This window comes from Seriola aureovittata, chromosome 2, assembly GCF_021018895.1.
Source record: "Seriola aureovittata isolate HTS-2021-v1 ecotype China chromosome 2, ASM2101889v1, whole genome shotgun sequence".
NCBI classification, from domain to species: Eukaryota; Metazoa; Chordata; class Actinopteri; order Carangiformes; family Carangidae; genus Seriola; species Seriola aureovittata.
In genome coordinates, this window is record NC_079365.1 from 17,582,776 (window position 1) to 17,610,629 (window position 27,854).

At 38.9% G+C, this 27,854-nt stretch overlaps 1 protein-coding gene and 1 long non-coding RNA gene across 4 annotated transcripts; one reads left to right on the plus strand and one right to left on the minus strand.

Moving 5' to 3' along the window:
- The first annotated feature begins 313 nt into the window (after positions 1 to 313).
- On the plus strand, positions 314 to 27,789 carry slc38a3b (solute carrier family 38 member 3b). 3 transcript variants are annotated; one of them, XM_056398000.1, is made up of 17 exons: positions 314 to 565; positions 10,665 to 10,852; positions 11,204 to 11,224; positions 11,409 to 11,490; positions 11,592 to 11,707; positions 14,448 to 14,521; positions 14,952 to 15,044; positions 16,097 to 16,178; positions 19,458 to 19,540; positions 20,867 to 20,925; positions 21,228 to 21,404; positions 21,533 to 21,612; positions 21,703 to 21,803; positions 22,400 to 22,524; positions 22,623 to 22,767; positions 24,500 to 24,603; positions 24,750 to 27,789. In XM_056398000.1, exons 2-17 carry the CDS (start codon positions 10,749 to 10,751, stop codon positions 24,852 to 24,854), a joined length of 1,551 nt encoding a protein of 516 aa, XP_056253975.1. In that variant the 5' UTR covers positions 314 to 565; positions 10,665 to 10,748; the 3' UTR covers positions 24,855 to 27,789. The 3 variants fall into 3 exon arrangements, with proteins under 3 accessions (XP_056253975.1, XP_056253990.1, XP_056253982.1); XM_056398007.1 differs by lacking the exon at positions 314 to 565 and adding an exon at positions 572 to 1,057; XM_056398015.1 differs by lacking the exon at positions 11,204 to 11,224.
- LOC130182849 (uncharacterized) lies at positions 4,015 to 9,055 on the minus strand. The gene is made up of 4 exons (XR_008829755.1): positions 8,715 to 9,055; positions 7,257 to 7,382; positions 6,627 to 6,717; positions 4,015 to 6,210 (listed from the first exon to the last, which is right to left on the minus strand). It is a non-coding gene; the product is annotated as an uncharacterized LOC130182849 (long non-coding RNA).
- Positions 27,790 to 27,854: the final 65 nt, after the last annotated feature.

Genomic DNA, 27,854 nt, shown 5'->3' on the forward strand with positions numbered 1-27,854 from the left:
CTATATTTGATATCCTTAAATGTCATTGCCAGAAATGCCCACAACCGAGTCCAGAAAAGTTTGACCCATGCACCCCCATGATAATGTTAATGACAGCTGTTTGATTTGTTGCGTACATTCTGTCAGAGTCGTGCGTTGCCAGATTGACTGTGTGGTGCCATTTATGCGCAGTTCGTTCATACCAATGACTAGAGCAGTGTGACGATGACTATCTCTGCTTTTCCCACACCTACTACGAGACCAAGTGCTGAGAACCAGCAGCTCAGCTGCTCAGCTTATTGGAGTGGATGGGGGGGGGGGGGTAAAAGAGGCGGACCCAGTGCGACCCCCACAGTTGAGCTCAGGAGTCTTTTACAATGCCGACCATTTCTCAAAGCGCGTGTTTGTAGGTGCTTACTTGGGAAGAGCGACGGTCCGTAATGTGCGTAAATAGCCACAAATGCAGATAGACACTGTATCGACCACTGAGAAAAAGAAAACAGGAAAGGAGAGAGAGACACTGATCACCAAATTGTCCCCACTCACCAGAGGAATTAACCTGAAAGCTTCGTGACGAGAGCCTTTGGTAAGACTGAACAAATCTGGTCTATTTCTCCATTCAGGATAAATACACATGCTTTGATTACAGATATGACGCAGCTTTGTTTGACGTTATATTTGTAGGCAATTGAACTGATTTAATTGAAAGGTTGAGGCTTGTAAAATAATCATTTAAAACAATGGAACTAGTATGATTTCTTTTCAACCACACATGGAGCCCATGGGAAAAAGAATGAAAACACATATTATGGATATTTATATGCTATATGATCCCATGGCACACTATAGTGAGGCATATGGCTTTGTTTCCTATTGGGGTGTGATCAATACAGAAAGAATAGCCTGTTCGCTGCCCCTGCAGTGAGCGCCAAGTCCAGATGTCACGACCATGTGCCTCAAGGAGTCAGTGACAGATTGTTGGTCATCTATTGTGCGTCTAACTCATGTTGCGTTTTCGATCTCTCTCGATACGCGTTGGATGAGCCTGGAAGTTAAAGTGAAAGTCGCCTTGCAACAGGTAAAACCAACATCTGGATGAATGGCAACATGTCTATATGTGACCAGCGTGTGGAAACATAACCAGATTTTTTTTTTTTTTTTTTGGTGAAAGTGTTTCCAAATGTTTCCAAGCTTCAGTTCATGTGTGTTTTTTTTTCTTTTCAAAAGCAGTTGTTGGCGCTTAATCAAACTGAATAATCGATATGAAGCTTGTGCCATTTAAATTGTGACTGTGAGACATTCTCCTGTAGTTTTTCTCAGCCTACATCTTCATGTGTTCAAGCCAAATGACACTGAGTAGAGACTGGTTCCTTTTTCCTCCTGCATTCAGAACCATGTCCGACTAAGAGTTTTCCTCTGAATAACAGCGACCACTCTGCGATAACAAATTCACCCTGCGTTGAGATGCGAACAATGTAAACAGCAGCAGCTTTAACAACCATCAGCAGCACTTTTAAAGCACTCTGCCTTTGTTATTGTGGGCTAAATATACGCATGTGGAAGAAGAGCGCCCTGTGTGGGAAATTTAAAGCTGCACATTATCACCCTTTACGCACTGAGCCTGGTAGATGTGATATTGTGTTATTATTGTCTGTCTGAAAACAGTGGCTTTTGGTAACAAGAAGTTTTTTCCTTCTACATTTGAGTGACAATTTTTTATTCTCTCCCTTTACTTATCTAAATGTTTTGTTGTTTTTCACTTTTTCTTTGAGCGGTGAATTTGGGTTTGGTGTTCTTCCCTGCTGTTGTGGTGTATCATGTTAAATGTCACTTATTCTGTCAGTAGACCAGCGGCCAGCAAAAGTATCATCATTTGGTAGTTCCAGCTTCTTTACTGAGAGGATTAGTTGCTTATTTTGTCTTAAATGACAGAAAACTGAACATATTTTTGGACTATTGATCAGACAAAACAAGCAATTTACTTCACTTGGGTCTTGAGGAAATTATGACAAAGATTATCAATTTATCGACATTTGTATGGACCAAATGATAAAATGACCAATCAAGAAGAAACCTGCAGATTAATCAATAGTGAAAAATAATCATTAGTTGGAGAACCTCTTTATTTTTATGTTTCATGTGTATGTAGACTACATTCTTATGTGATTACTCTTTAAAGGGAACTAGCCCTTTAAAAATCTATGCTTGACTGTTGCTTTATGATAAAATATTCTGCCGTTTATAATCATAATCGTACTTCAACTTCAACTTTTTTATTGTGTTTAACTTGTGACGTTTCAGACATTTTTGAGGAAGAGGGTTTGTAACACCAAAGTTTTTTCAAACCAGCATCATGGCCCTAAAGGTCGAAAAAGTTTCCATGCATGTAGCAGGTTGCTAGTCCAAGTTTGACTGTCTTGGAAAGAAGTGGTTGTGCTAATGTGAGCGCTCCTGTGCCTCAACTGGTCAGATGGGGTGAAGAAAAGCACTTTAACTCCCAGTCGCTTGAATGAAGATGGTGCCAGGTCATCAACTGTAGAAAACTATGGCTGCATTGGTGAAAACTGTGGAACTACCTGATGTGAAATATTGTATGAAAAGATTTTTAAAATACCAAACGCACTAAGGCTGAAAACCTTTAACCAATTCTGGGATACAGACAGACTGTCCAGAGAACTGAGGGGCCACGTTTTTGACTTTGGCCCCTATCTAAACACCCTACATGGGTTTACATGCTGGGTTCATCACAGAGGAAAATGAGCAGATAAGCCTGACCATGGTCACTGACCTCAGCATGTGCTAGGAGCTGGAGCAGGAGCTGGACAGGTGCGCCGTGTGTGTGTGTGTGTGTGTGTGTGTGTGTGTGTGTGTGTGTGTGTGGGGTTAGGGTAGGGGGGTGGGCGATGTTTTATCCATGTGGGAAGCAGCCAGTTGTGCTCTTCCGTCACTCCGAAGAGACCTGTGAATATCTGTGTTTGAGTCAACCCCAAGTGTTAAGTATCGGCCACTCCAGAGGTTATTATTATCGTTGTCATGGGGCTCATAATCTGTGGAGTTGAACCTGACCTTATCATGTGCTGTCGTCTATTTATATTGAAGTCACTGGAAAGTCATTGTCTTTTGTTGATATTGTGTATTCAAATGAATTCATTTGTTTAGGTATAAAGTTGTGGCTGTGAGTGAACTGATCTAATTCTCTGAGAGGAGTTTGAAGATAAAATGTTCTCCATGCCGGCCCCTTTCATCTTAAAGATTTCTTTAATGGCACTAACACTCCCACGAGTTTGTTCCCTCTGGAGCAACCAGTGCCAAAACATAGGATCTCAAGCTAATATATGCAGCCTTTAAAATTCCAGAGAGAGCCACATGTCATTGTATTTGAACAGTTGCAAGAAATAAATCACCATATACTTGGCAAGCGAGGAAACTTTAGCATATATTGGACGTCAGCAAGTTATATAAGCTGATCTATTGGTCGGGCTCTCCTAAAGACTTGTCTTGACTTTGGATTTGAAAATAAAGACATTCAAGTCTCAAGTTTTAACCTGGAACAATACAAGATATGTAAAGCTTCAACAGGCAGATAGTTACTCACCTTGTTATTCCATATTGTTGTGTAATAACAATATGGAATAAAAATGTGAAAACAATGTGACAACGTGAGATGGACGTTCCTGTTTAACTTACAGAGAATTATCACCTGAATCTGTAGCTCCCCACGGTTTTACGGCGCTTTATGTCAAAGTTTCTCCTCATTGTTCAGTTCACTGTTACGGTTCACTCTCATCAGTTATTGCAGGTTTAATAAAGCAGTTTCAACGAGCACAGCTTCTCCAGCCAAACAAAACAATAAGGGCAGAGAAGGACTGTTTTTTTTTTCAACTTCATCATCATGACCATTGTTCCCATCAGTTTTACACTTAGTCTTCATTGTAGAGTAGAGTCTGCAGACAACAGGAATCTGGACATAATGTTATTATCAATAGTGCCAATGCAAACAAAGGCAGAGTTTATAGCAGAGTGTTTCCTCCACATTGTACAGGTATTCCTGTGTTGGTGTCTCCCTTCTGTATTCTAACCAGAAACGTTACGGGCTGAAGACATGCTCACGCTCAGTTCGACAGACTCAATTTGATCCTGAGTCATTACTTTTCTATATGTTCGAGAACTTCATGTTTGGTCCATACCCCCGTGGATCAAAGGAAAACAGAAGTGGTGCACTTGCCTCTGTAGCTGGCAGATTTCAGCGGTCCAGCAAACGCCTCACCTGCCACCATGGTGCAGCAGGGGAGGATTGTGGGGCAGTTTGCTGTTGCTCTGCAAATCATCTTTTAAAGCGCTGAGCTTAATAGTCTTAGTTAAATCCTTGTGTAAACACAGATTTAGCTTTGGCCACTTGTAAAACAGCATGTTAAATTATATCTTGGCTCCCTTTGTGCGCTGTAGAAGTGCTGCTTCCTTTTACCATCCCTTCAACAATTCATTCAGTCAGTCTGTGTGAGGGAAGGAGTCAGAAGGAGACAGCCTGCGTATAAATTCTGTGAGGAACTTAATGGGATGATGATGAGATGATGGTTTATTAAACATTCTCAAACACTTTTATTAAATTGGATATCGCCTGTTTGTGATGATCACTGACCATGTGTGTCTCTGAATGTCGCTTAAATGCTGATTTTTTTTTTTTTTTAATTCCTTTTAAATCTGGCTCAACCACACAGAGAAGTCAAAGCTGTTGTATACTGCACATCAATATAGAGTTATAGCTAATGCTCTTGCAAATGAGTCACCAAACATGCAGATTTTTATATTTTTATATGTTATTTACTGTACAGTATAATGGAGGACTTTGGTTTCTGATGAATGTTTGTGTTCAACAGTCAGGGGAAACTTCTTCACCTGACTGCCACACAAAGATCTGTGCTAAAGTAAATTCAATAGGCTACAAACCTTTTCCTGAACAATGTATAGATGATTGACTTTTGCAGTTGCTTTTATTTAGTCTTATTCCTAAATGCTATTTTTACATCTACATTTACGTCTTTGTTTGTCTTGTAGATTGCAGCAGACGTTTTTTTACACGTGTACATAGTGGACACAGGGTTCACTTACATTTATCATGTGCCCCAATTTGCCAACATTTACAACCTACAGCTTTAATATGTAGAATTCATTAACAGCATTTAAACAGACTGATGAAGCATGTGCTGTAGATTAAACTGAATTGTGTCGTGAAACTAATTCCTTCGGTGAAAATGCTGGTTTTGCCTCTGGCTCAGGGGCTGACTCGTGATTTAGTTAAATCATTAGTTTGTGTGTTCTGTCATGCATCACACTGCTTGGAAACAGGCAGGTGATGCAGGGAGCTACTGTCCATTTTAGCATGAATGTCACAGCTCATATCTTTTGTTGTGTATATTTGAACATTTGCATTAGTGGATGAAGGTGAAATAATCGTGCTGACCAAAGGGTATAGGAATTTATCTAATTTACCTTATATATACATATATATATATATTTTTTAACAATGAGTTCAGGTTCAGACATTTAGAAACTTTTTTTTGTTGTTGTTTAACCTACTACTGGTATAGTTTATTTGATATATATACCGTAGAGAATGTGTGTTGATTATCTAGTCAAAAAGGCTGAAACTATTTGCTGAGTGTTATAACTTTTTAAGAATATTGATATACAGGGGGGCAGAGGGTAAAACATGGCTCAATGGTTCAATTAATTGTTGTCAGATGTTACTTTTTACTGTACTTGAAAACACCAAAACGAATCTAACTCAGTAGCATGGAATGGGAGGGCTAGTAATTAACTAGTTTATGCACTGAGTGAATTACTTTTCTCTCACAATAACATTTTGTAATCAGTTGCATGTAAGGATCATTTTATGGCATTACTCAAAAAAATGCTCCAACATTTTGTTCATTTCAACATTTAGTTATTTAGAGCATTTACAAGGGATGTAATCCATGAGAAATTCACCATAATAAAAGCCTGCGTTGCCATGGAGAGGAATACTTGATTCAGGTGGTGGCCGATATCACAGGGCACGAGCATGTGTTCCTCTGTCCCCAGCAGAGCACGTGGCCGAAGGATGAGCTGGTGCTGCCAGGCGCTCTTGGCTGAACCTCGTGCCTGTTCCTGATACACCACCACATGGGCATCTCCTCATCTACATGTGCTCGCCCACCGCCCTCCCGTGCCTCTGCCTGTTTTTACGCCCAGCTGACACAAGAAGAGATGGGAAATAATTGTCGAGAATGCAGCAGCTACAGTTCTTTTGAGAGTAAAATGATTTTTAAATAGTTGCTCTCTCAATTTAATGGAAAAAATAACAAACTCAAACAACTAATTGTAATTCACCCGCCCACCTGTTCAAACATTTCAAATGTCACATAAGTCCTCAGAATGGGACTTTTCATTTTCATGCCTCTTCATAGCCGATTTGTTATGTAACAGAACTCACTTTGGGCTCCAATAGAGTGTAAAAGTGTAAGGTGACCCCCTCTGGTGCTGAGTAGAATACCATATGCTAACAGGGCATTTTCTCGGATAGACAGAGATCAGTATTCATTAACAGTAAATAAGCAGTAAATTATTTTAGAATTTATTTCATGACTTAGAAACAGTGCGTTCCTTACCAAAACAGGTAGTAAACAAATGATCTCCATCTGTTTGGGATGTGTGGAGATGCTTAGAAATAGAACGTTTTCATGGCTTGGACACAGAGACCTGGATGAGAAGGAGCAATATCAAGTTTTATTTTCATTTTTGCATCTCTTGCCAAAAACAATAAATCAATGCCCCTTCCTTTGCACCAGAGTTTGCACAAATTTGTTATTAAAGAGTCATGGATATTTTACATACATAATCCATCTCTACTAAAACAACTGGTATCATAAGTCACACTTTGAGCAGCACACCAATTCCCAGTCTTCATCAAGCTAATCTTTTTTTTTTTTCATTTGGATTTATTAATTAAAAAACAATTAGATTGTACAACTAAAGTGACAGGACCCTAAAGGTTAGTAGTAAATATGTGTTTCAATAATATAGAATGAGGAAATAGCAGCGGTACAACAATCACTTCATAAATCACATATGTCAAGTCTCTAACAAGCTGCCCTGGCTCATCTTGACGGGCATGTTTATAGATGCACATATGGTTGAACTGTCTGGCCTGCCATTCACCCATCGCCAGATAAAATTACACAGCAGAAATAGTAGCAGCAACCGTGTCTGTTTACAGAACTGATTTTGCATACAGCTACCTGATCTCAGACTTGTCCTGTCCATGTCAGATGCCGCTTCATGGTGCCTCAGCTCAGTCAGTTCAGTATCAATGCTGCTGATTGACTGCATGCGTCCGCCAGAATGGGTGGAAGTGGAGAGCCATGCTAGATCACGAACCCAAACACAACATGTTTTTGAGTTCAATTTTGGTAAGGCCCATGTGGTACAGTCGGCTTGGATTTAACACAGAACGGCAACAGATGGACGTGACCACATGGGTCTTTACAGAGACTTCCTGAAAGCCAAACACCTGGTAATTTATTTTGATGTATCTTATGAGTCTGTAATTTCTCTAATAGTTTCCAATGGAAGATTCCATGAAAGAACATTATTATTTGGTAATTATATTGAGGAAATTAGGGATATTTAGGGATATACTTTACTCTCTCCAAATGCTTTATATTGAATTGTATTATTGCTGTGGTCTGATTAAAAGATTCTCTAGCACAGTGGTTCTCAAAGTGGGTCTGGGGACCACCAGCGGCCCTTGAGGGGGGGCCCTCAAAAAGAGGATTAATTCATTTTCAACAGAATTCCATCCATAACAGAATATATGACTATTTTGGTCATGGTTTCCAAACACTTTGTGATAAAACATCTAAAAGCAAAACTCTTATCAGATGGGATTCAGTGAAGTTTGTGTCAGTTTAGGGACCTTTGATGTGAAAAAGTTTGAGAAATACTGCTCTAGCAATTAATTGGAAATAATTCACACTGTCACTGTTTTCCATATAATGAGAACAAAGGTACGTATTTCCCCCCCCCCCCACCAAGAAGCTTCTTTGAATTTATTTGAAAATTAAAGACCTCAGACCTTGGTGTGACCAGTGGTTGCATTTATTCTTACGCAAAATCATCAGAGCTGCTTGTTGCAATCAATATTTTTATTTGAAATATTATAAACTATTCTAAACTGCTTAGAGGCAAGTGCTTTCATGTTCTGTTTTTTAGAGCCAAGATAAGATTTGGGTTTTTTTTCTGTTATTTCCTGTGATAAATATACATGTAGAAAAATTTGGATTTTATCTTATTGAAAGTGTAAACGATACCTTTGGACAACTTAAGATTAATTTATACCAAGCATTGAAAAACAGACATGCTCATCGAATTTCACCTACACCTCTTCACAAACGTCACTAATGAACGTAGTTTTCAAATGTCATGTGAGGCACAGTGTGTTTGCAAACATACGCCACCATTGACATAAATGAAGTATAAAACACTTACTCACACGGGTATGTTGCCAGGTTACAGATGTACATTACAACAAAACAGTGATCATATGGGTGGAAAAATGTCAACATTGTTATTAATGAGCCTCCTGCTGTATTTACTGTAAATGCAGTGGCCCCAGGGGGTTGCTGTTGGTGAGAATAAGTCCTGATCCTCTTTTTTTTTTATTGCTGCTAATGACCAAAAACACTGATTGAACTGACCTGGGCTCCAGTGGCACAGTATGCATCCTCTTAAAAATTGTGTTACTCCTCCCTATTTGTAATTTATAAGGTGAAGTCCCGCTCCGACCTCTGTGGAAATGATCATTCAAATGATGATCATCAAAGTTATGCAACAGGAAACACTGACATCAGGGGCTTTTACATAGTGACGTTAAAGGACTTGCTTCATCTATCTCAGGGTAGATGAAGCAATGTAAGGTTTCACTGACGTTAGCTGTTCATAGGTTTTTAATAAGATACAGATTTAGAGCTTTTTTCTTTTTTTTTTTTACCGGGGTCAATCATTCGTTCCTTTATAGGCTACTATACCTGATTATTGTGTCGAGTATCATGCATTGTGACTTCGTTTTACTCCTCTCATGTTCCTTTTGTAGCGGCAGTGGCGTGGTGTCAATGACCCTCTTCAGCTGTACAGTATGAATAGCAGTAACAGTGATCTTCTGGCAGAGAAGACACTGTGAACACAATTGAGCTGCTGTACACTGGACACAGCGGAAGCAGCGAACAACACGCTATTGTCTCTCTGGGTGAAATAGTGAAGAGGATTCATTGGGGTTGTGGCGGGCTATGACAACTTATTATTAGTTTTTAATCAGTAACAATAGTTTCTCAGTTAACAAATGTAGCTATACCACCTCTGTCTTCAAACCACAGCTGCTGAAAACCACAGACTCGTTAAGGCAATTACTAGTATTATTACAGTAATAACTGTTTTGCAAACTGCTTTCTCAGTAATTTAAGGAACCCTTGTTGTGAGTGATTTGGTATTTTGTTTATCACCTTATGCTTATATTTGTCATTATGACCGCTGTGTCATTGTGTGGGACCTTACCAGTAACAGTGATAATCTGCAGGCTTGTGACTCTTAACTACACAAAAGACAAGAGCAAACAAAAATGTAAAAAAACTCAAATATACCTTGACCTTTGACCTTGTGCTTTGGACTTGTTTGCCTTGCTCAGTCCTGAAGTTCTGGAAAAGCACAAAAAAAAATTTGTCATCGTTTCCAGCACTTTATCTCATCCTGTGATCACTTATAGCTACAGATATGTCGCTGCGTGCTGTTCATGTGCCAGTGTATCTGCAGCAGAAGTTTCAGTGAATGAATTGAATGAGTGACTGAATGAGGTCAGGTCTTGGTTGTTGGAAGTCACTGTGTCAACAGCAGAAGTGAGTCATTGGTGCACAGTTGCTGGACAGACAAATATTGAATAGGATCCGTGACGTCTGTCATTGATCGCAGAATTTCAGAAACCGGACATATCAGTAGATTAGTACAAGAGCTAACATGCTCTGCAACACTGCATGACACAATAAGAACTCCATTTATAATTACAGTTAGAAAAAGAGATATATAAAGGTAAATATAGCCAGCAAAACTGTACAGTTGTAAAGCAAGGCACTAAAGCGATGTAGCCTAAAGTTACTCTCTTTGGCCTCAAAGTCACAGAGAACAAAAATTATTATATCCTTGCCCTACTAATGTGAAACAGCTGTATTTGATCATAATATTGGTTATTAAATAACATGGTTTCAATTATTTGTTATTTGTTTGTAGTATTTGTTAAGAGTTTCTGACTCGGACTGTGTGAGTGCTATTTGATCAGATTTGATTGACAGTGTGGTGTGGAAACAACGTCACAGATTATTGCTAGATCCTGATTAGTTCATGGAAATCCTTTTACATCAGCTTTTTCCAACCCAGCGGCAGCAAACCAGTGAGAACAAAACACAAAAAAATGCAGAAAAAATAGGAAGCTGACTTAGAAAATATGTGTTCAGGGTTAAACATTTTAAACATTAGAACATTAAACATTCAAAGTGTGCTTCACATTTTCACTGAAAGGCATCTTAAACAAAGAAACATCAAACAAACAAACCCACACATCTGTTTGTTTGTGATTCATGACTTTTCCGCCTCTGTCCTAGGTTTTCGAGACACCAAGTGACTTTAAAGGATCACCTTCGTTGAACACATACAAGCCAAAAAATAAATAAATCTGAAGTTGGATCATGGAACCTGCTCAGTCAGAGATGAACATCCTATCCAACGGGAAAAGTCACGACCTCGGAGACGACATGGGTGTGCCAATGAAGACGCTGCTCGAGGAGGATCAGTGAGTATTGTCTCACACAAATGAATGGTTGTTGCTTATATATGGTAATGGCATTTAACACAGCATGTGTTAAAGTCCTTTTGACGTTCTCTATTAGTTATACTTGTGTGGAAACCACATCCTGGATTATTTCAAGTAAAACAACTGACTTTTAAGTTAATTTTCTGAGATTTTGACTGATTTACTTATATCTACCTTTGTCCCTGTGATAAGAGTTTCCTATTAATTTGACCAGGAGTCGGATGTGGTGAGCATCATACAGAATGACTTACTTCCTGCATAATCTTTGCTTTTTTAAATGCATGTTTACCTTGTTTTTGGGCTTGCCTCAACGGGTGGATCCTTATACAGAAATGGCACTCAAACAGTCAGGTATGTTTGTGAAGATTTGTATGGGGGCTTTTTTCCTCTGCATATTTTTTTTCATGCATTTCATAACGCAAAAACAACAACAAAAACTTAAGAGCGTGATTTTGACTGCTGTCTGCAGCAGATATGTGTACAGTTTTTTGATATAGATAGACAATCAATTAACAGGCATGAATTTTCCCCCTAGATTTGATGATCCTGATGGAGGACTGGAGAATGAGGAATTTTTGCCCAGTGCAGATGGAAAGAAACCTATACGCTTCACAGATGTGAGTGTAAAAGCCCAAGTTTACAGATATGAAACAACAGAAAGAGCATTATTGTTGAGAGATTTTGTATTTTGTATGGTCTTGTTCATTTTTTCCAACAGTTTGAAGGGAAGACCTCTTTGGGCATGTCTGTCTTCAACCTGGGTAATGCTATTATGGGCAGTGGAATCCTGGGATTGGCCTATGCCATGGCCAACACTGGCATACTCCTCTTCTTGTGAGTTTGTGATGTTTCATTTCCAGAACATCAGCTAGAATCTACGCACTTATCAAACAGAGACAAAGTCACTTATGTTAATGGTTGCAGTGCTGACTTGTCAGTTTTTTTTTTTTTTTTTGACAAATCGTCTTTACATGGACCTTTGGCTATAGTGGTGCTAATTTAGTGAAGGGTGGAGTCAGGTAAATGGTTGAATACACTCAAAAAAAGTAGTAAAAAAAGTCCTGAGTATCTCCAATGTACTCTCCAGGAGTGGGCCACACTTGTGGTGCCATCAAGTGCAAGGGTAGTGCTAGTTCCTTACAGGAGTGATTCAGTAACTGTCATGACATCTGGTAACATGTCATGTCCCACGATATGCTCACCTCTATTCATGTTGTTTTGCTCAGGCTCTCGCCCCCTCCCTTGTTGCTACATATAGAGACCCCAGAAAGGCCACAGCCCAGAATAACCGAACCTCCAGACCCTGTGTGAGGCATCTGGATTGCTCATTTAGTTCCTTCTGCTCCGTGCAGACGGCTGCTGTCAGACCATGACCCTGGTAGTCTTGGTCATGTAGTCTGTGTAGCTTCACAGAGCAAGTGGCAGGACTGAAATCGAGAATGGCCTCAGCATTAGCTTCAACCGTGGAAAAAGGAAGTCAGATCGATGCTAGAGCTTTCGAAGAATAGCTCCTCTTATGAAATTTCTCTAAGGAATTAGGTCAGTGAGGTTATAACTGTATAGCCTATAGGTAGCAACCCCTGTGACTGAATCATTGCTGCATAGCTGGAATAGCAAGAGACATTTCAGTTACATTTAAATGAGTTTTCAAAGCAACCTAAAGGTTAACAGTCTTCAAAATCATGATAACTTACATCAAACATGACATACAATAAACAGCACTTACATATCAAAGTTTACCAAAAACGTAACCACTTACATGTACGGCCAACACACAGTGGGGCATCCCTCCCTTCTGTTATAAGACACATAAAACATAGACATGTGAGGTATGGAAAAAGCTGTAGGATCAGACTGAGGGATAAAATCCCTCCTGCACAATTGGATGTAAATATAGTGCAATAATGCCACTAACACTAAATTCCCTTTTTTAATAATTCTTCAAAAAGCCAAGCATGTACAAATTGCACTAAATGTTCTGACTAAAACATGCAAAGACATATTCACATTTGGGCTGTAGTTAAGCCACTTCAGTCTTATTGATGGACTATATTGATGGTTGTGCACATTGAGTGGAGTTTCCCCTGTTGATGATGCATTGTCTCATCGCGGTGCTCAGATTGGATCGCATACGTTAAACTGTAGCAAAGGTTCAAGACTGCTAAAAGCTTATTGGAAAGTTTTGTTTAATATAAATGTTTTTTTCATACCTAACTGTTTCAGCAACTTTAAGATATAGTATCTCTTTTTATCTATTTAACATACACAATAGGACAAATCAGTATTAAAACAAACCTATTTTCATCGTACTGTATCTCACTGTAAACCTTTCTTTGTGTTGGTCTACAGCACAAAACAGCGCCTTTCATAAACCCTTGCATAAAATGCAATCTGCTTTTTTTTTCTTCTTTTTTAAAAAATCAGTTTAATCCCTGATTTCTATGGAATTAAAAGCATGTGACTCTTGTAAAAGGAACAGGCTGGAGGAATTTAAAACGCTTAATTTCTAGAAAGAAAAAACAAAAGAGTGTGTATTTCAAGAGAAACAATCTTGTGGGCTTTATATCGCTATATAATAACCTTTACGCAAGAAAGCATTGATGCAAGCTTCCTAGTAAACTGCATAGTTATTTGAACACATTTTTTAGAGCACATCTATTAAAAATATGTGCAGTATTTATGTTTTTTACATGTTCAGACATTTATATTTGTATATAGGCTTGCTTTGACGTTTGTTCTTTGCTGCCTCAGAGACATCATGATCCACTAACCGCGATACAAATAGAGATTCTCAGACCTCATCAGCATATTTCCGTTGCGACACAGAAATAGAGCAGTTATGAAAAGCCAAGCGCCTTGCTGAATATTTCACCAGGGTGTCAGGATCCAGAGAGGGATACTTCTTTATTTAGACAAGGCATCAAATGTGGTTATTACCAACAGACACAAATAAACACTAGTTTGTGAGTTGAGGGAGCTCAGACAGTTTACGCGGCCTTTGTGACAGCACTAGTTACAGTTCAGTGGAATCTCAGGGCTTGATCTCCACCCCTAAAGATTCCCACTTCAGTTGTGGCTACAAGAAATACAAAAGTGTACAGAAATGCTGGGAAAAGGTCTGAGAAAGGTGATGGATTTGAGATCAGCCTCTGACTCTTCAGGAATGTTGACCTGAGAGCCCTTGCCCGTGGCTCTGTACCTCTGTAGGAGGACCACTACAACTCAGCAGACAAAGGGGTTATGGGAAATAGCATTTTCATCCTTGTGTAAGACTGTTGACCTTCATCAATCGAGTACATTTCTATTCTTTTATTTAAAAAGACTTACTGTTTCAAGAATGCCTCCTATTGTTTGTGTCAGCTGTTGATAATGTGTTACAGTAATACAATAAGCATTTTGAAGCAGTGAGCGGCATCGGCTCCAAAATCCCATGCTAAGGCAGGACACGGATGTAGAGAACCTATTGCAAATGAAGGAATGCCAGGCTTGTAATCCAAGGAATGCAAAAACTGGATAAATATGAAGTTGACATGCAACAATGGCATATGACCCTCCCTTTTGTATTGTGGCACAGGTTTCTTCTGACTGCAGTGGCAGCCCTGTCATCTTACTCCATTCATCTGCTGCTCAAATCCTCTGGCATTGTGGGTAAGCCTTGTGCCATGTCCAGGCCTTTTGCAGTGAAACAGTACAACCACTGTACATGTTATAAAGTTATACTACCAAAATGACAAAAAAAAAAAAAACATTAATTAAAAAAAGGGGCAAAGATCAACAGTTTTTATAGTTCACTGGTTTAAGCACACTCACTACAGCAGTAAGTTAGGCAGTTGTAATTAAATTATTGTTTAGGTTTCCAGTCCACTTAGTTTCTCTAATCTAATTTAGACTGTTAATAAGAAGGGAAATAAAATTGAGTTCGATTATTCTATAATCTGGTGTAAAGTTTATAGTGTATAGACCAACATAATTCTTGGTCATTTTTTTGTGTTTTATTTCTTGTCTTTTATTGTGTTGCTCAAAGAGATGTCTCAGCAGACGTGAAAATGATTGTTTATAAAGTATTATCTACTTACAGGAATTCGAGCTTATGAACAGCTGGGGTACAGAGCCTTTGGCACTCCTGGAAAAATGGCTGCTGGTATAGCAATTACCCTGCAGAATATTGGAGGTGAGGAGCCACAGTGACTTTGCGGTTAATGCATTTGCCTGTTTGTAAACTCCCTGTAGCAGAAAACAGGAATTACACACCATTAAATGGATTAGAGTTTATATCCCCCATTACCCAACCATCACACATCCATATACACTGAAAGCACTAGCAATACTTTGGCTTTTGTTCTGGGCTGCACATCTATTTAAGTATGGAATATGGGTTTGTATTAAGAGCAAAGACCAGTAGACCTGTTGGTAAACAGCTGTGTTCACGGAGGTTTCGCCTATAATAAGAGTTGTTCCCACTCACTGAACAGCATCTGTGGTCGGATGTGTCTGCCCAAAGTTGGTCAGACACATTAGACTTTCATTAAGCAAAAAAGGTTAAATTCATAGAGCTCAGAGACTGAATGCAACACTTTTCATTTTGCTTTTTCAGCCTGAAAGTAAGTCCAACAGTTAAGAATGAATTACTGTTGAGATACTTGGTATTTCACAGTTCCCTAAAGCCCAAGAGGATGAATTGCTTGTTTTGCTCAACCAACAATGCAAAAGTCAAAGCCAGCTGATTTATTATCACATAAAACAGAGAAAAGCAGCAAATCCTCACAGTGGAGAAGCTACAACTTGATCATGCTTGGCATTTTTGCTTGAAAAATTACAGAAAAAATTGATTTATTATCCAAATAGTTGGAAATTCATTTTCTATGCTCAATTACCTAACTAATAGTTTCAGCCTATTGCATGTGTTTTCACGCCGTTTCAAAGCAATCAAACTCTGATGGGGGAAATAAAAGTAGCCTAAGTGTAATCTCTGGATGATATATTTTTTTAATTTTGTTAAATTGTAAAAAGTAACCTTCCCCTGGTTACTGAAATACCCCAAATTCCCAGAAAAAACATAACATGGCATGACCTCAGTGTCCTCAGTACTAGCTTCTGCTCCGTCACTTACACAAACAGTATGATAAGTGTTCTTGTGACATGGCTTTGACGATGTTTGATTGTCCAGCGTACGAGTCACTCGGCCGCTCATTTTCACATTTCCTTTGTCTTGTTTTATTACAGCGATGTCCAGCTACCTCTACATTGTTAAATCTGAGTTACCGCTGGTCATCCAGGCTTTCCTGAAGGCAGATCCCAACTCTGAGTGAGTATTATCATTGATGCGCTTCCCATCACCAACATCCCTGCGCTGCTTGTTGAAGGCGCATGATTCCTGCCTGCTGTTGGCCCAGAGCTCAGACACCGTGCGCAGGGTCAAGGGGCCCGGCAGACTTTGTGGCCAGTGAATATGTCAGTTTGCACCATTCATTGATTCAGTCAGTGGGGGGGGGGTGTGAGTGTGATGAGAATGGCAGTTTGTAATTGGCTGAGCAACAGACGGGGGTGGGGGTGGGGGGCTACAGTTGAGTATCTGTCAGTTATGTATTCACACAACATAAACCCTCAGTGCTTTCAGCTTGTGGAGACAAGCACTGTTCACGTCAGAGTCATGCCACAGACACTCTGCATAAGGCCATGGACGACTGAAGTGGATTCCAGCTGCCTGTTGAAATCTAAAAACAAACCTTGTGCTCAGAAGGGATTGCAGCGACTGCAGCCACATCCCTTTAAAAACATCTCAGGCCTGGAACATAAACTTTTCAGAAATGTCAGCAACCTTGTGTTTTACATATTGGGGCTAAACAGACAGCCCTCTTAGAGACCTGACATTAAATGCAATACACAATAAACAGCATCTATACAAGATATCCAACTGCGGTTGTGGCCTGACCTGTCTCTCCATCGTGTTGCTGCTCTTGTCTTTCCAATATTTTGACCGTACCCTTAAGATACCTCTCACATGTGGGCCTGCGCCTCCTGAAGGGCATGTCATTACCCTTTATCACTGATCAGATAAACTCATATACTTATATCTGTCTTCGTGTGTATTAATGCCAGGGTCAGAAGCTTAGATACAATCAAAATCATATTAAGTATTATGTCTCTCTCTCTCTCACTCTCTCTCTGTCTCACACACACACAGACACACACAAGCACTAATGACAGCAGCAGGTGGTGTAACATGGGTGCCAAATTCCGAGGTCGTGCATAAGGACAGGTCAGCTCAGGGCCAGCTCTCAACAACCGAGACACACACTGTTCATTTCCACTAGACGCACCTCTTGCTGTTCGAATCTGTGGCGTCAGGAGGGCACAGTGGAATGAGGGGCGGCGGGTGGTGGGGCTGTGGCTGTGGCTTTATTTATGACTTGTGGCTATCTAAATATAGACGGCCATGATGTGTAGCAGACGGACGGACAAGTACCTTTCACTTTTCACTAAGATTGCCTAGGGGAAGATAAAGAAATAGTTTCTAGCAATAGATGAAGACGTACACATGAATTATATGGACACATTTCTTATGGAGTTTGAATGAGGATTATCGGGTACAATGTACAGGTTGCAGTGCAGAGTCTCAGCTTGGTCACACAGGGAGAGGATCTCAGGGCTGCAGACCCTCAGACTTGGACTTGGGTCAGACTGAAGTCACAAAAATTAGGCTTTGAGACTGCAGTGAGACTCGACTCCCTAAAGACCAGAGCGTGATTGATATTTCATCTATTTGAGAATTAAAAGAATTTAAGAACGATCTATCAGCCAAAGATATGTGCAGATAGGGACTTTTTACAGTTTAAGAATAAAAGTTAAAATAAATAAAGTTGGAAATACACTTGTCAGTGCTCTCAAGTTGTGGGCTTTCTTGTTAATAATTAGCTGACACATACACCAGTGCTAATATTTTGGTTACAACGTAATATCACAAGCCAGTATCATTGGCCAGTAAAATTTTATTAAAAAAAAAAAAAAAATACAGTGTCAGACAGGCATTTGTTAACCACACAGCTTAAATATTTAATTACAAGGCCTCTGCACTGCAAACACTTGACCTCAGCAGGAAAATGTTCAAATGCAAGACTTGCAGTTTGCTTATGAAGACTAGCAGCGCGACCTGTGCTCGTCCTCAGTAAACTGAAACTGGACTTGGATTGGTCTCAACTGTCGAAAGGTTTGAGCGGCCACAAGTGAAAGACGATCATCAGACATGACCTACTGACAAGAAGTCCAAAGAGGGCGTGACCTGTGACTCGTGCGACTTCCCATGCTTTCAAGGAAGAGACACCGCCGGTCTCGTAGATCACTGTTTGTTACAGCCTGTCCAGCCATGGCTGACAGCTGATCCCACCGGTGGTGTCCCGTTCGGATGAGTTTAGAATAACAAGCTTAGCAGCTTAAAAAGGGGCACAAAAAGCTTTCTGTAAACAGGATTTAGGAGACAGTGGTCTTTAATGGTTTGACAATCATTTCTATAAGCTGCGTGTTGCTGGTGGTCTTCTCAGGTGTAAAGCTACTGATGTTTAAGATTTACGGTCAATATGTTTTCCTGAGCGAGTCATGCAAAGGAAAGTTTGTCTTTTCTACTCCATTAAGTAAACTGGTGATGGACTGAAACAAATCTTCTATTTATGTGACAATAAACAAGCTGTCGAACCATTTACCTTCTGTTTACTGTAAACAATAATGTTGTAGCTGGTGAGATATCCTATGTTCTTCCTGTGTTGCAAGAGTAGGTCACTGTAACAGATCAACACAGAACGCAATGACATGTCCGCGTGAGCATGTTGTGTCGGCTATTTAGGTTATACGAGTGAGCTGTGTTTTATAGGGGGCATTCACAGGACGTTTGTTTAATGGGAGGATATGTGTGGTGCCCACATATAGCACACAGTGATACAGCAGCAAGGTCCCACACTGGATTGAAGTGGGGAAGCAGGGCTAAGATTGGATGTGTCATTCTAACCTCATATGTTTTTTAGCCTTGATCCAAAGCCCCTTAAGCAATGCCTTTTGGATTGAGAACTGTTTTTGGATGGCTCTGTGTCATAATACGAGTTGAGAAACAGGACATGAAGGACAGAGATGGCAAAGGCTGTGAAGCCGACACTGGTAATATTCACTGACTTTTTTCATCTGTCCTTTGTGTTGTGTAGGCTCCACTATGTCCTCCTTCTCTGCAACTGTGAACTGTCACATACATCATCCATTATGTAACAGTCTATTCCAGTGCTACTGTCGAGAGCAACATAAGCAGACACGTTTTTTCCACAATCTTGAGGCCAGTGATGTTCCCAGCGGGCTGCTGTTGTCCTACCAAAATCCAACACATCAACCATTTGGCCCGAGAGATTTCTCACAACCTGGTGACATTCAAACAAGTGCTCTCAGACTGTGTGATTTTAGAAAAAGCAGCACCAACAGTTTCACTAAATGAGTAAAGCAATCCCTCACAGTCTCAGTCCCTAGTCTATTTTTGTATGTATGTGTCTCTGTGCCAGTGTTTGAAATATTGAGCTCACCAAAGTAAACTAGACTTTTCTCCAAACAGTCTGTGGTACATGAATGGAAACTACCTGGTCATCATGGTCTCTGCCGGTATCATCCTGCCCCTGTCTTTAATGAAGCAACTTGGTGAGTAACACTACAGTTGTACATGTTCTCTGGCATTTCTGCTTATTTTTGAGACATCTGAATCTGAATGAGGCGTATAACCTGTTTAGACTCTTTTCATGGTCTCAAGCAGGGCACAGCCACAGGAGAGTGGAAGCTCTTTTGGCAATGACAAAAATTAAAAACACTCATGGTCAGTGAGTCAAAATTGTAATACTAAGTTAAAATGATGATGATGACTTACTAAATCAAAATTATGAGGTTTTAGGTCGTTTTCAAACTGACAGTAGCCCTGTAATAAAAAACATCCCTCTGCTGTGTTTTCTATACGGGGCCGATTTCGGTCTGAGTGCCTGCTAAGTCCAAATGTTTTGACTTACTGGCTGAACACGACCTGCAGTGTCCCCAGTTCAAGTCTTGCTGGGAACCTTCGTTTCATCTCTCGCTCTCATTTCCTGTCTTCTCTTGAATTTCTTTCATCTCTGTATAAAAGCCTAAAATGCCTTTAAAAATTGATTTGCTAAGTTAAATTATTAGATATTAAGTAAAAATATGAGTATTAAATTAAAATGTCACAATGTGTTGTTAAATCGAAAATTTCACATGCTCTATATTAACTTCTAACTTTAACTTTTGTTTTTTTCTCTTGGAGCCTGGAGAACAAGTTCCTGTGCTCCCCCCAAACTTTAAAAGACTATTAATCAATGATGTCTTTGCACTGGAAGATTTTCTGTTTTTACTCAAGCTTTGTTGTGTGATGTAGCTTTGACCAACATTTAGACCCTTAAACTTTATTCAGCTCATTCTATTTTGGTTCTTGTCCTCCGCATTTCAAAGCATTTTACATTTTACTGCAGTATGCTTATCTGACTCGTGCATTTGCTGGTTTCTTTTCAAGAAACGTTTTCTATCTTTTATTAAGATATGCTTTCGTTTGACCTTGAGCCAACTTACATAATGACATCTTGATGGAACATTTACCTCAAAGTCAAGTAATTAGTGTGTTTTTATTCCACCACTGGCAGCGGAAGCAGCAGGTGCCCAATTAGATATCTCTTTTCCTGGGATGATCACACTCTCTAGTCCAGTCTGAGCTACTCACTACAACATGAAATAAACATGCCCCTTCTGATATCATAGCGCTGTGAGGTCATTCAAACTGCGAATTTTAGGGATGTTTTTGTATAAGCCTCATTTATAGAGCAGTAGGAAATCTGACTATAAACTTTCTCGACTTCTTGTGTAACTGATAAAGCTTATATAGTCCCAAACAACACATGAAGACCAAACAGATTAGTTCAGTTTAAGAAGCTTTCACGTTAACTGTCTTGTTCACTTTCTTTTCAGGTTACCTTGGTTATAGCAGCGGGTTTTCTCTCAGCTGCATGGTGTTCTTTCTCAGCGCAGTAAGTTTTTCCAGCTCACATAGCGGCACATCACCACTGTGACTCTTCACAAGGAGCCTCATTTGTTCTGGCATGTCATTTTGGCACATATGTTACTTGCTTTCCCACCCTCATCTCTTTCCCACACTTGTCTCTATTTTAAGTGGTATGTGGCTATGTTTGATAAGGCGAATTTAAGAGCTGCTTACGGACATCAAAGGTTGAGAGTAAAAGCTAAGTACTTAGAGGCTGAGTCACACTAATCTGATCCTTTCTTTGATTATATCCTCGCTTTTCTTCCCTCTTTTTGCATCTCTCTGCAGGTTGTCTATAAGAAGTTTCAGATTCCCTGCCCGTTCGAGGAGTTCTCAGCCAACAGCACTGCTGCCCACCTCAGCATGAACGTCTCAAGCCACGGCCACGAGTACAACAATGGTCCGGTTCACGCGGACGACGAAGACTCTCACTGCTACCCACGCATGTTCACCATCAACTCACAGGTAGGCGTCTGAAGTGAAGATGCAGTTTTCATATCTGGATCGTTTCCGAAGATTGAGTTCTGCAGGTGTTCCCACATTTATTTTGAGATGCTCGGTTGAAAATCATGTGTTTGTGTGTCTCTTCACAGACAGCATACACCATCCCCATCTTGGCTTTCGCCTTTGTATGCCACCCTGAGGTCCTGCCCATCTACACCGAACTCCGCAAGTGAGTCATCCCTTTCTAACCTTCAATATTTGATAGCATGTCAGTGCAGAATTTTGCGTTCACATAATTTTCAACTGTCTCTGATTTCAGTCCAACACAGAAGAAGATGCAGAAGGTGTCAAACATCTCCATTTTAGTCATGTACACCATGTACTTTCTAGCAGCCCTCTTTGGCTACCTAACCTTTTACGGTGAGAACAGCTGTCTGTGCCACTTCGTTTGGAGTTTGTGTTTGCAGTATAAGACATTTATAAATACATTTATGCCCAAATCAGATCGATGTTTCTTATTGTGAAAAGATTTATTGAGAGGCAAAAGGAATACTGTTTGGCTTAGAGGCTGTAGGTATGGTTCAGAAAATAGTGAAATGATGATATTAACTTTGGAAATATCTAAAAGAAATATTATAAGGAAAATCTACAGGGCCTGATTTTGTGATGAACCGGTGTTCTTCTTTATTTAAGCAGTAAAGTCTTAAATTTTACTGTAACACCTTTTTGGCAAGAGAAAGTCGTCGTTTTATGAATTTCTTAATCAATGGTTTAATTGATATATATGTTTTTTAGTATTGCCCAGTCTTGTCTTTTGACACACAGTATTCATGGTTGAAGTAAAATCACTTACTGAGCCTTTACTTATCTACCTTTTACATTTCTACACATAGAATGAAAGCTCCCTCTTGTGGTGGTTGTTTGTTATAATGATGTTTTCCACTGCCAAAAGGTACAGTATTACTGAGTGACATTCACATGTATTAATGAAATATGTTCTCTTTATATTCCTGCAGACAAAGTGGAGCCTGAACTGCTGCACACTTACAACCGGATCGATCCTTATGACACTTTGATCCTGTGTGTGCGAGTGGCCGTCCTCACCGCTGTCACACTGACCGTCCCTATTGTGTTGTTCCCCGTGAGTTTGTTTTTGATTTGTTGCACCTGCAGTGCTCAATGAATCTTATATTGTGATATTATTTCCTTATTAAATTAACTGTTTGTTTCTGTCCACAGGTGCGTAGAGCCATCCTGCAGATGTTATTCCCCACCAAGGCTTTCAACTGGTTGCGTCACATTGCCATTGCTCTCATTCTGCTCACCTTCATCAACCTGCTGGTGATATTTGCTCCAAACATTCTGGGCATCTTCGGCATCATTGGTTAGTTTAAAACTTAGAGGAACTATTTGTAAGTTTTGCTATTGCTACATAGCTAACACATTAACAGCTGTTTACTTACCAGTTTAGAAGAAATGTTGCGAGTTCAGCATCAAATTTAGTTAGACATAGTGATACTCAGAAGGTGATTTATAACCTCTTGTATTATAAAGACAAAGATGGCCAAAGCTCTTGTCAAGCGTCAATCACCCACTCCTGGCAAGAAACCATGTTCAGCATCAGAGAAAATTTAGCCCCTTTAAAATTTCTAGTGCCACACACTTGAAATAGTATAAAGATGGACTAGTCCCACAGATAGGCTGTAATGTCTAAAACTGTACGAGGCACTTCTGAGGCATGGGCCTTTTATGTCTTTAGCTCTTCCTGTTATATCTTATATCGTATCCTATATTACCAAATGACAACAGAAAAATCCCTGAGATTCTTAAAAAGAGCATTTAATGTTTCCTAGAAGTCTCATCCACATGTCTGGACTTATTTGACCATAGGTTATATGCTACATACAGTGTGATCGTTGGTTACTTATTCTGTCTCTGTTTACGTACTGAAACCTCCTGTTTGACATGGCAGTGTCATTATGTTTCAGGCCATTAAAAGCAAAACTAAAAAACATGACATGTTTGTTCACGGACAAACTGTTGGCTTGTGTCAATATTATTGTCATGTTCTGTCCTCAGATTGGAGGCAACGTTTCATAGGTTAGAGGTGAAAGTTGAAAAGATTTAAGTTAAAAGACCGCCAAGGACATCTTCAAAGCAACGGTTTCTGCTTTGACAAAACATGTGGATGCATTTAAGTACACATGTGGGGGTACATTCGGGATGTACTTGAATGCATATCAGTATACAGAAACATACAAATATAACTCACACTGTCAGATGACGCAATGGAGCTGGTTGTTTGTTTAGAGCTCACAATCTGGCAATTTAGCTGCGTTTATTCTGAGTTCAAAAACTGGTGACAAAAATACAAAAATCTGAGTGAAAATATAATTTGCAAAGCAAGCCTCCTGTAACTTTTTTTCTTTAATTGTTTTTATTCACAGGACAGTGCATAAGGCAGCTCTTTGTGTTTTCTCCTCACTTTCTATCATAATCGTATCACAAGATTTACTGAGCTGTGTTTGTTACAAAAAGGCCGGGTATTTGTATTTGTAAACTGTATTGAATGCTCTCTTATTCATAATAATATTTTCATTTCATTCATTTTTTTTCATTTTGTTTTGTTCATCAGTGCTTTAGACTTTAAAGGAGCCATTTGTAAGTTTTGCTATTGCTACATAGCTAACAAGTTAAATAGCTAACAGCTTTTTACGTACCAGAGACAACTTACAAACAGCCTCTTTAAAGAATGCTTTATTCCATGATGACCCCTCTTTTCAGGTTTAATAATGTTTGGATTAATTACTTAGTACAATTTATTTAATCTGTTATTCTCATCATCAAAACCAGGACAAACTAAAATATAATTTCAGTCTTTGGATATAGTCATATAAATATTACTTTCTGTCATTAAGATCAAATCTTATGCACAGTAGGCTACATGATGCATGAGGATATAAAATCCAGCTGGAAATATGTTGAAAGGAAATCTGAACCTTTTAAAAAAAATCTTATATATGTTTCAAATGTTTATCACTGCATTCAATAAAACTCTCTGTATATTGCTGTATGCTTTGTTTTTGACCAGTCCTTCCTCTTTATGCTTTACTCAGGTGCCACGTCGGCTCCCTGCCTCATTTTCATCTTCCCTGCTGTTTTCTACATCCGCATCGTCCCCAAAGATGATGAACCCATGAACTCCGTTCATAAGATTGTGGTGAGCCATTACAAGCTTTGTCATGTAGTCCTGAACCAGTGATTATACTAGTATGGTGATGCGGGCCTTTTTGTGGTCTATTTTACATACAGAGTTCTTGATAATGAAGCTTCTGTACCACTGGTGTGTTTTCCCCTCGTTTCTAGTCTGTCATTTTTGCTGCCCTGGGCGTCTCCTTCATGGTAATGAGTCTGAGCTTCATATTCATCGACTGGACAACGGGGAGCAGCCGTGCTGCAGGAGGCCACTAGAGGTTGCTTCAGTGTGTGTGGGCTTAGGAAACGGGGAAAAAGAACTGGTTAGTGTAAAGGGAGCACTACCACCTCAGTGGGTACACACTACAGGGTTGTCCAGCACACAGTAACAGTAATATACAGTATTGAATGTGGGTTGGAATCACACTTCGACTAATCCAAGTTGAATTAGCTTTTTGACTGTAACTTAACACATATCTGAAATCTTTCATAAAAAAGTTCAATAATTCATCCTAACGTAGTGCAATGATGATGTAATTTATATGAATAATCAGGACTGAACAGGGTCCTTTTTTATCATCTGTTTACCATCTGTTTGTGCATCCACATTCACGATGGTGCAACGGTCCTTTCCCGTTGCTTCCTCTTTATTTACACGCAAACAGCTGCAGCTGGTACTGTAAAGAAAAAAAGTTGGTATGATTGTCTTTTAGACTGGAGAGAGGGAGGCATCAAGATAAACATAAGAGCTATAACTTAATCACTCAGAACTTATTTTTACACAAATATGAATTATTTTCCATGAGACGCACAAAACAGGACTCATCCTGAACCAGCAGCACTCTGAACTGTACATCATCGTGTAATATAAAACAAAAAGTGCTTTAAAGCCTTAAAGCGCAGATGACATTTCATTTTCATTATCTGTCAATTGCCAGAGTTGTTATGTAGTGTTGTATCATGCAGTCTAAGCTTTTGTTCCATATGCATAAATCAGCAATTTCTTCACAAACCCTGGTGCCTTTCTGCATTTGGAACAGCACAGAAACAAACAATATAAACAGGAGTGTATATTTATTTAGCTACTATAACTATGTTTTTAATTTCAAATGGATTCTATTTAACTACTGTATATGATGAAATTAATGATAGCTTACAGTATATAGTTAATGGAAGGTGTTACAGACAGACAATACTTTGAATGTTTGATGAAATAGAAAGAGCTTGATTTAAGGATCTGATACCTCCCTTTGTAAAACTTTTAGCACATATATGCCAAACTGTGACCTTGAATATAAACCAAGCAGAGTTCAAGTATACCCTGACACTTCACCTTTGAGTCTAGCTCATAAACCTCTATGATTATTTCCCCCCTTTAAATTTCTCATTAAATTCTTATGAATTCAGAAACTACCTTCTCCATATGATATGGAATCCATGACTTTGTTGCAGTTTTCCTCACTTGTGTTTAGTAAGTGAAGAAAATATGGCATTGGAGATAAGATAGTCTTTTATTAGTCCCACAGTGTTACAGCAGCAAAGTGGACAGTACAAAAACTGAAAAATGCCAATATGAAATACTTAAAAAGGATAAATAATAGATAATAATACAATACTTGACCATGGAGAGAGTTTTGGTTGTACTTACCCAGGTTTTGAGATGCTTTATATGGATAAAAGTATGTGGACACTTGAGCAATATACATATCTCAAAACTTATGAAAAGAAAACCAAAACATTCTTGCCTAGATACCACATATTCAGAAAGGTGAGATAGAGAAATATGGTTCCATTTTTTTTATTTTTATAATTTGTAAATAGGGTGTCCCCACCCTTTAAATCGAACATTGAGGGTTTGATCAATTCCTGGCCAAGCAACATGAATTTGTAAAAGATAATCCCACTGGTGGGTCTGGCAGAGTTTATCAAGTTAATTGTCTTAATTGGAAGATGTATTAATCTTTTGTGGTTCTGCCGTAACGTCTTTGCCGTACTGCTTTGGAGTATTTCGATCTACTTTCACACTTGTGAATATTTAGACTTGAGGTTAATGTTTTGCATGTACTTATGACCTGTCCATCCTGTAGTTGTTATAGTGAACAGCTAACACTGTCATAGATAGATGTTATTGTAATACTGTACAATTGGCATCTTATAGTGACGTGTATTGAAGTCCCAGTCTGTGCTATAGTTATTATAGTGTTATATTAGTATTATGAAGCCCTTCTTAAAAGTTGTGACAACGATTAATTTTTCAAATGTTGCTGCTGTGATGTTCAGTCTGTGGACACACTCAATTCGAGGTAAATTTAGGGATGTGGATGAATGCTTCAAATATTTGTAGTTCTTCAGACTGATTTTGGGTCCCATAATAGCACTGACTATATATATATATACACACATACATATACATATATACATATATACAGTATATATATATCACTTTTTTATAGAGTACAGGAACATTTCTTTATGTAGAAATATATATCACAAGTTAACTTAAGATGAATTACGTTTTAAAACAATACTAAGTTTTTAACAACTCAGAGAAACGTTACAACAAATACTTGTAGCCAAAGAAGGTTTTATATTGTATTACAACTCTCAGGCTTCAGAGGAGTCCCGTGTAAATCATCACTTCTCTCATTTTATTTATATATTCCTGTATTTCATGTTTGTTTAGCAGTTCTGATTCTTAATCGAGGTTGTTTTAGGGACAAATAATGAAGAACAGCAGGAGAAATATTTAATGCACGTATCGACCTCCGTCCCTTGCTTTTCCACGGTTATTTGCAGTGGCTGTTGTGGTGTAAATGAAGGGTTACTTTTGTCATGTTTAGTGAACAGAGTTTTTATTCACCATGCCAAAATAACAGCCTACCTATACTGCTTTGAAATGGCTTTAACTTTTAAACAGGTTCCACAGTTTAAATACCAAACATGCTATATTCAATATGCATTTTTCATGTACCTAAACAAATCTATCTGATATTTTATTATAGCTGTTATTCAAGATGTAAATCTATGAAATGACACAACTATAAGTAAATAACAAGGTATATGAATTTTGGTGAATAAGATGTGGCTTTATATAAATAATGTATATAAATGTAAACCTTTTATATTTGTTATGCATATTTACAGTAGCTTGTAAAGTGTAAATAGCAGGGACAGTTTTAGTTTGGCAATAAAATAATTGTAGATGTTTTTACATCGTCTCTGTTGTCATCATTTCCGCCCTTCAATGAAACTAATTCTGATTTAAGCAGCACATAT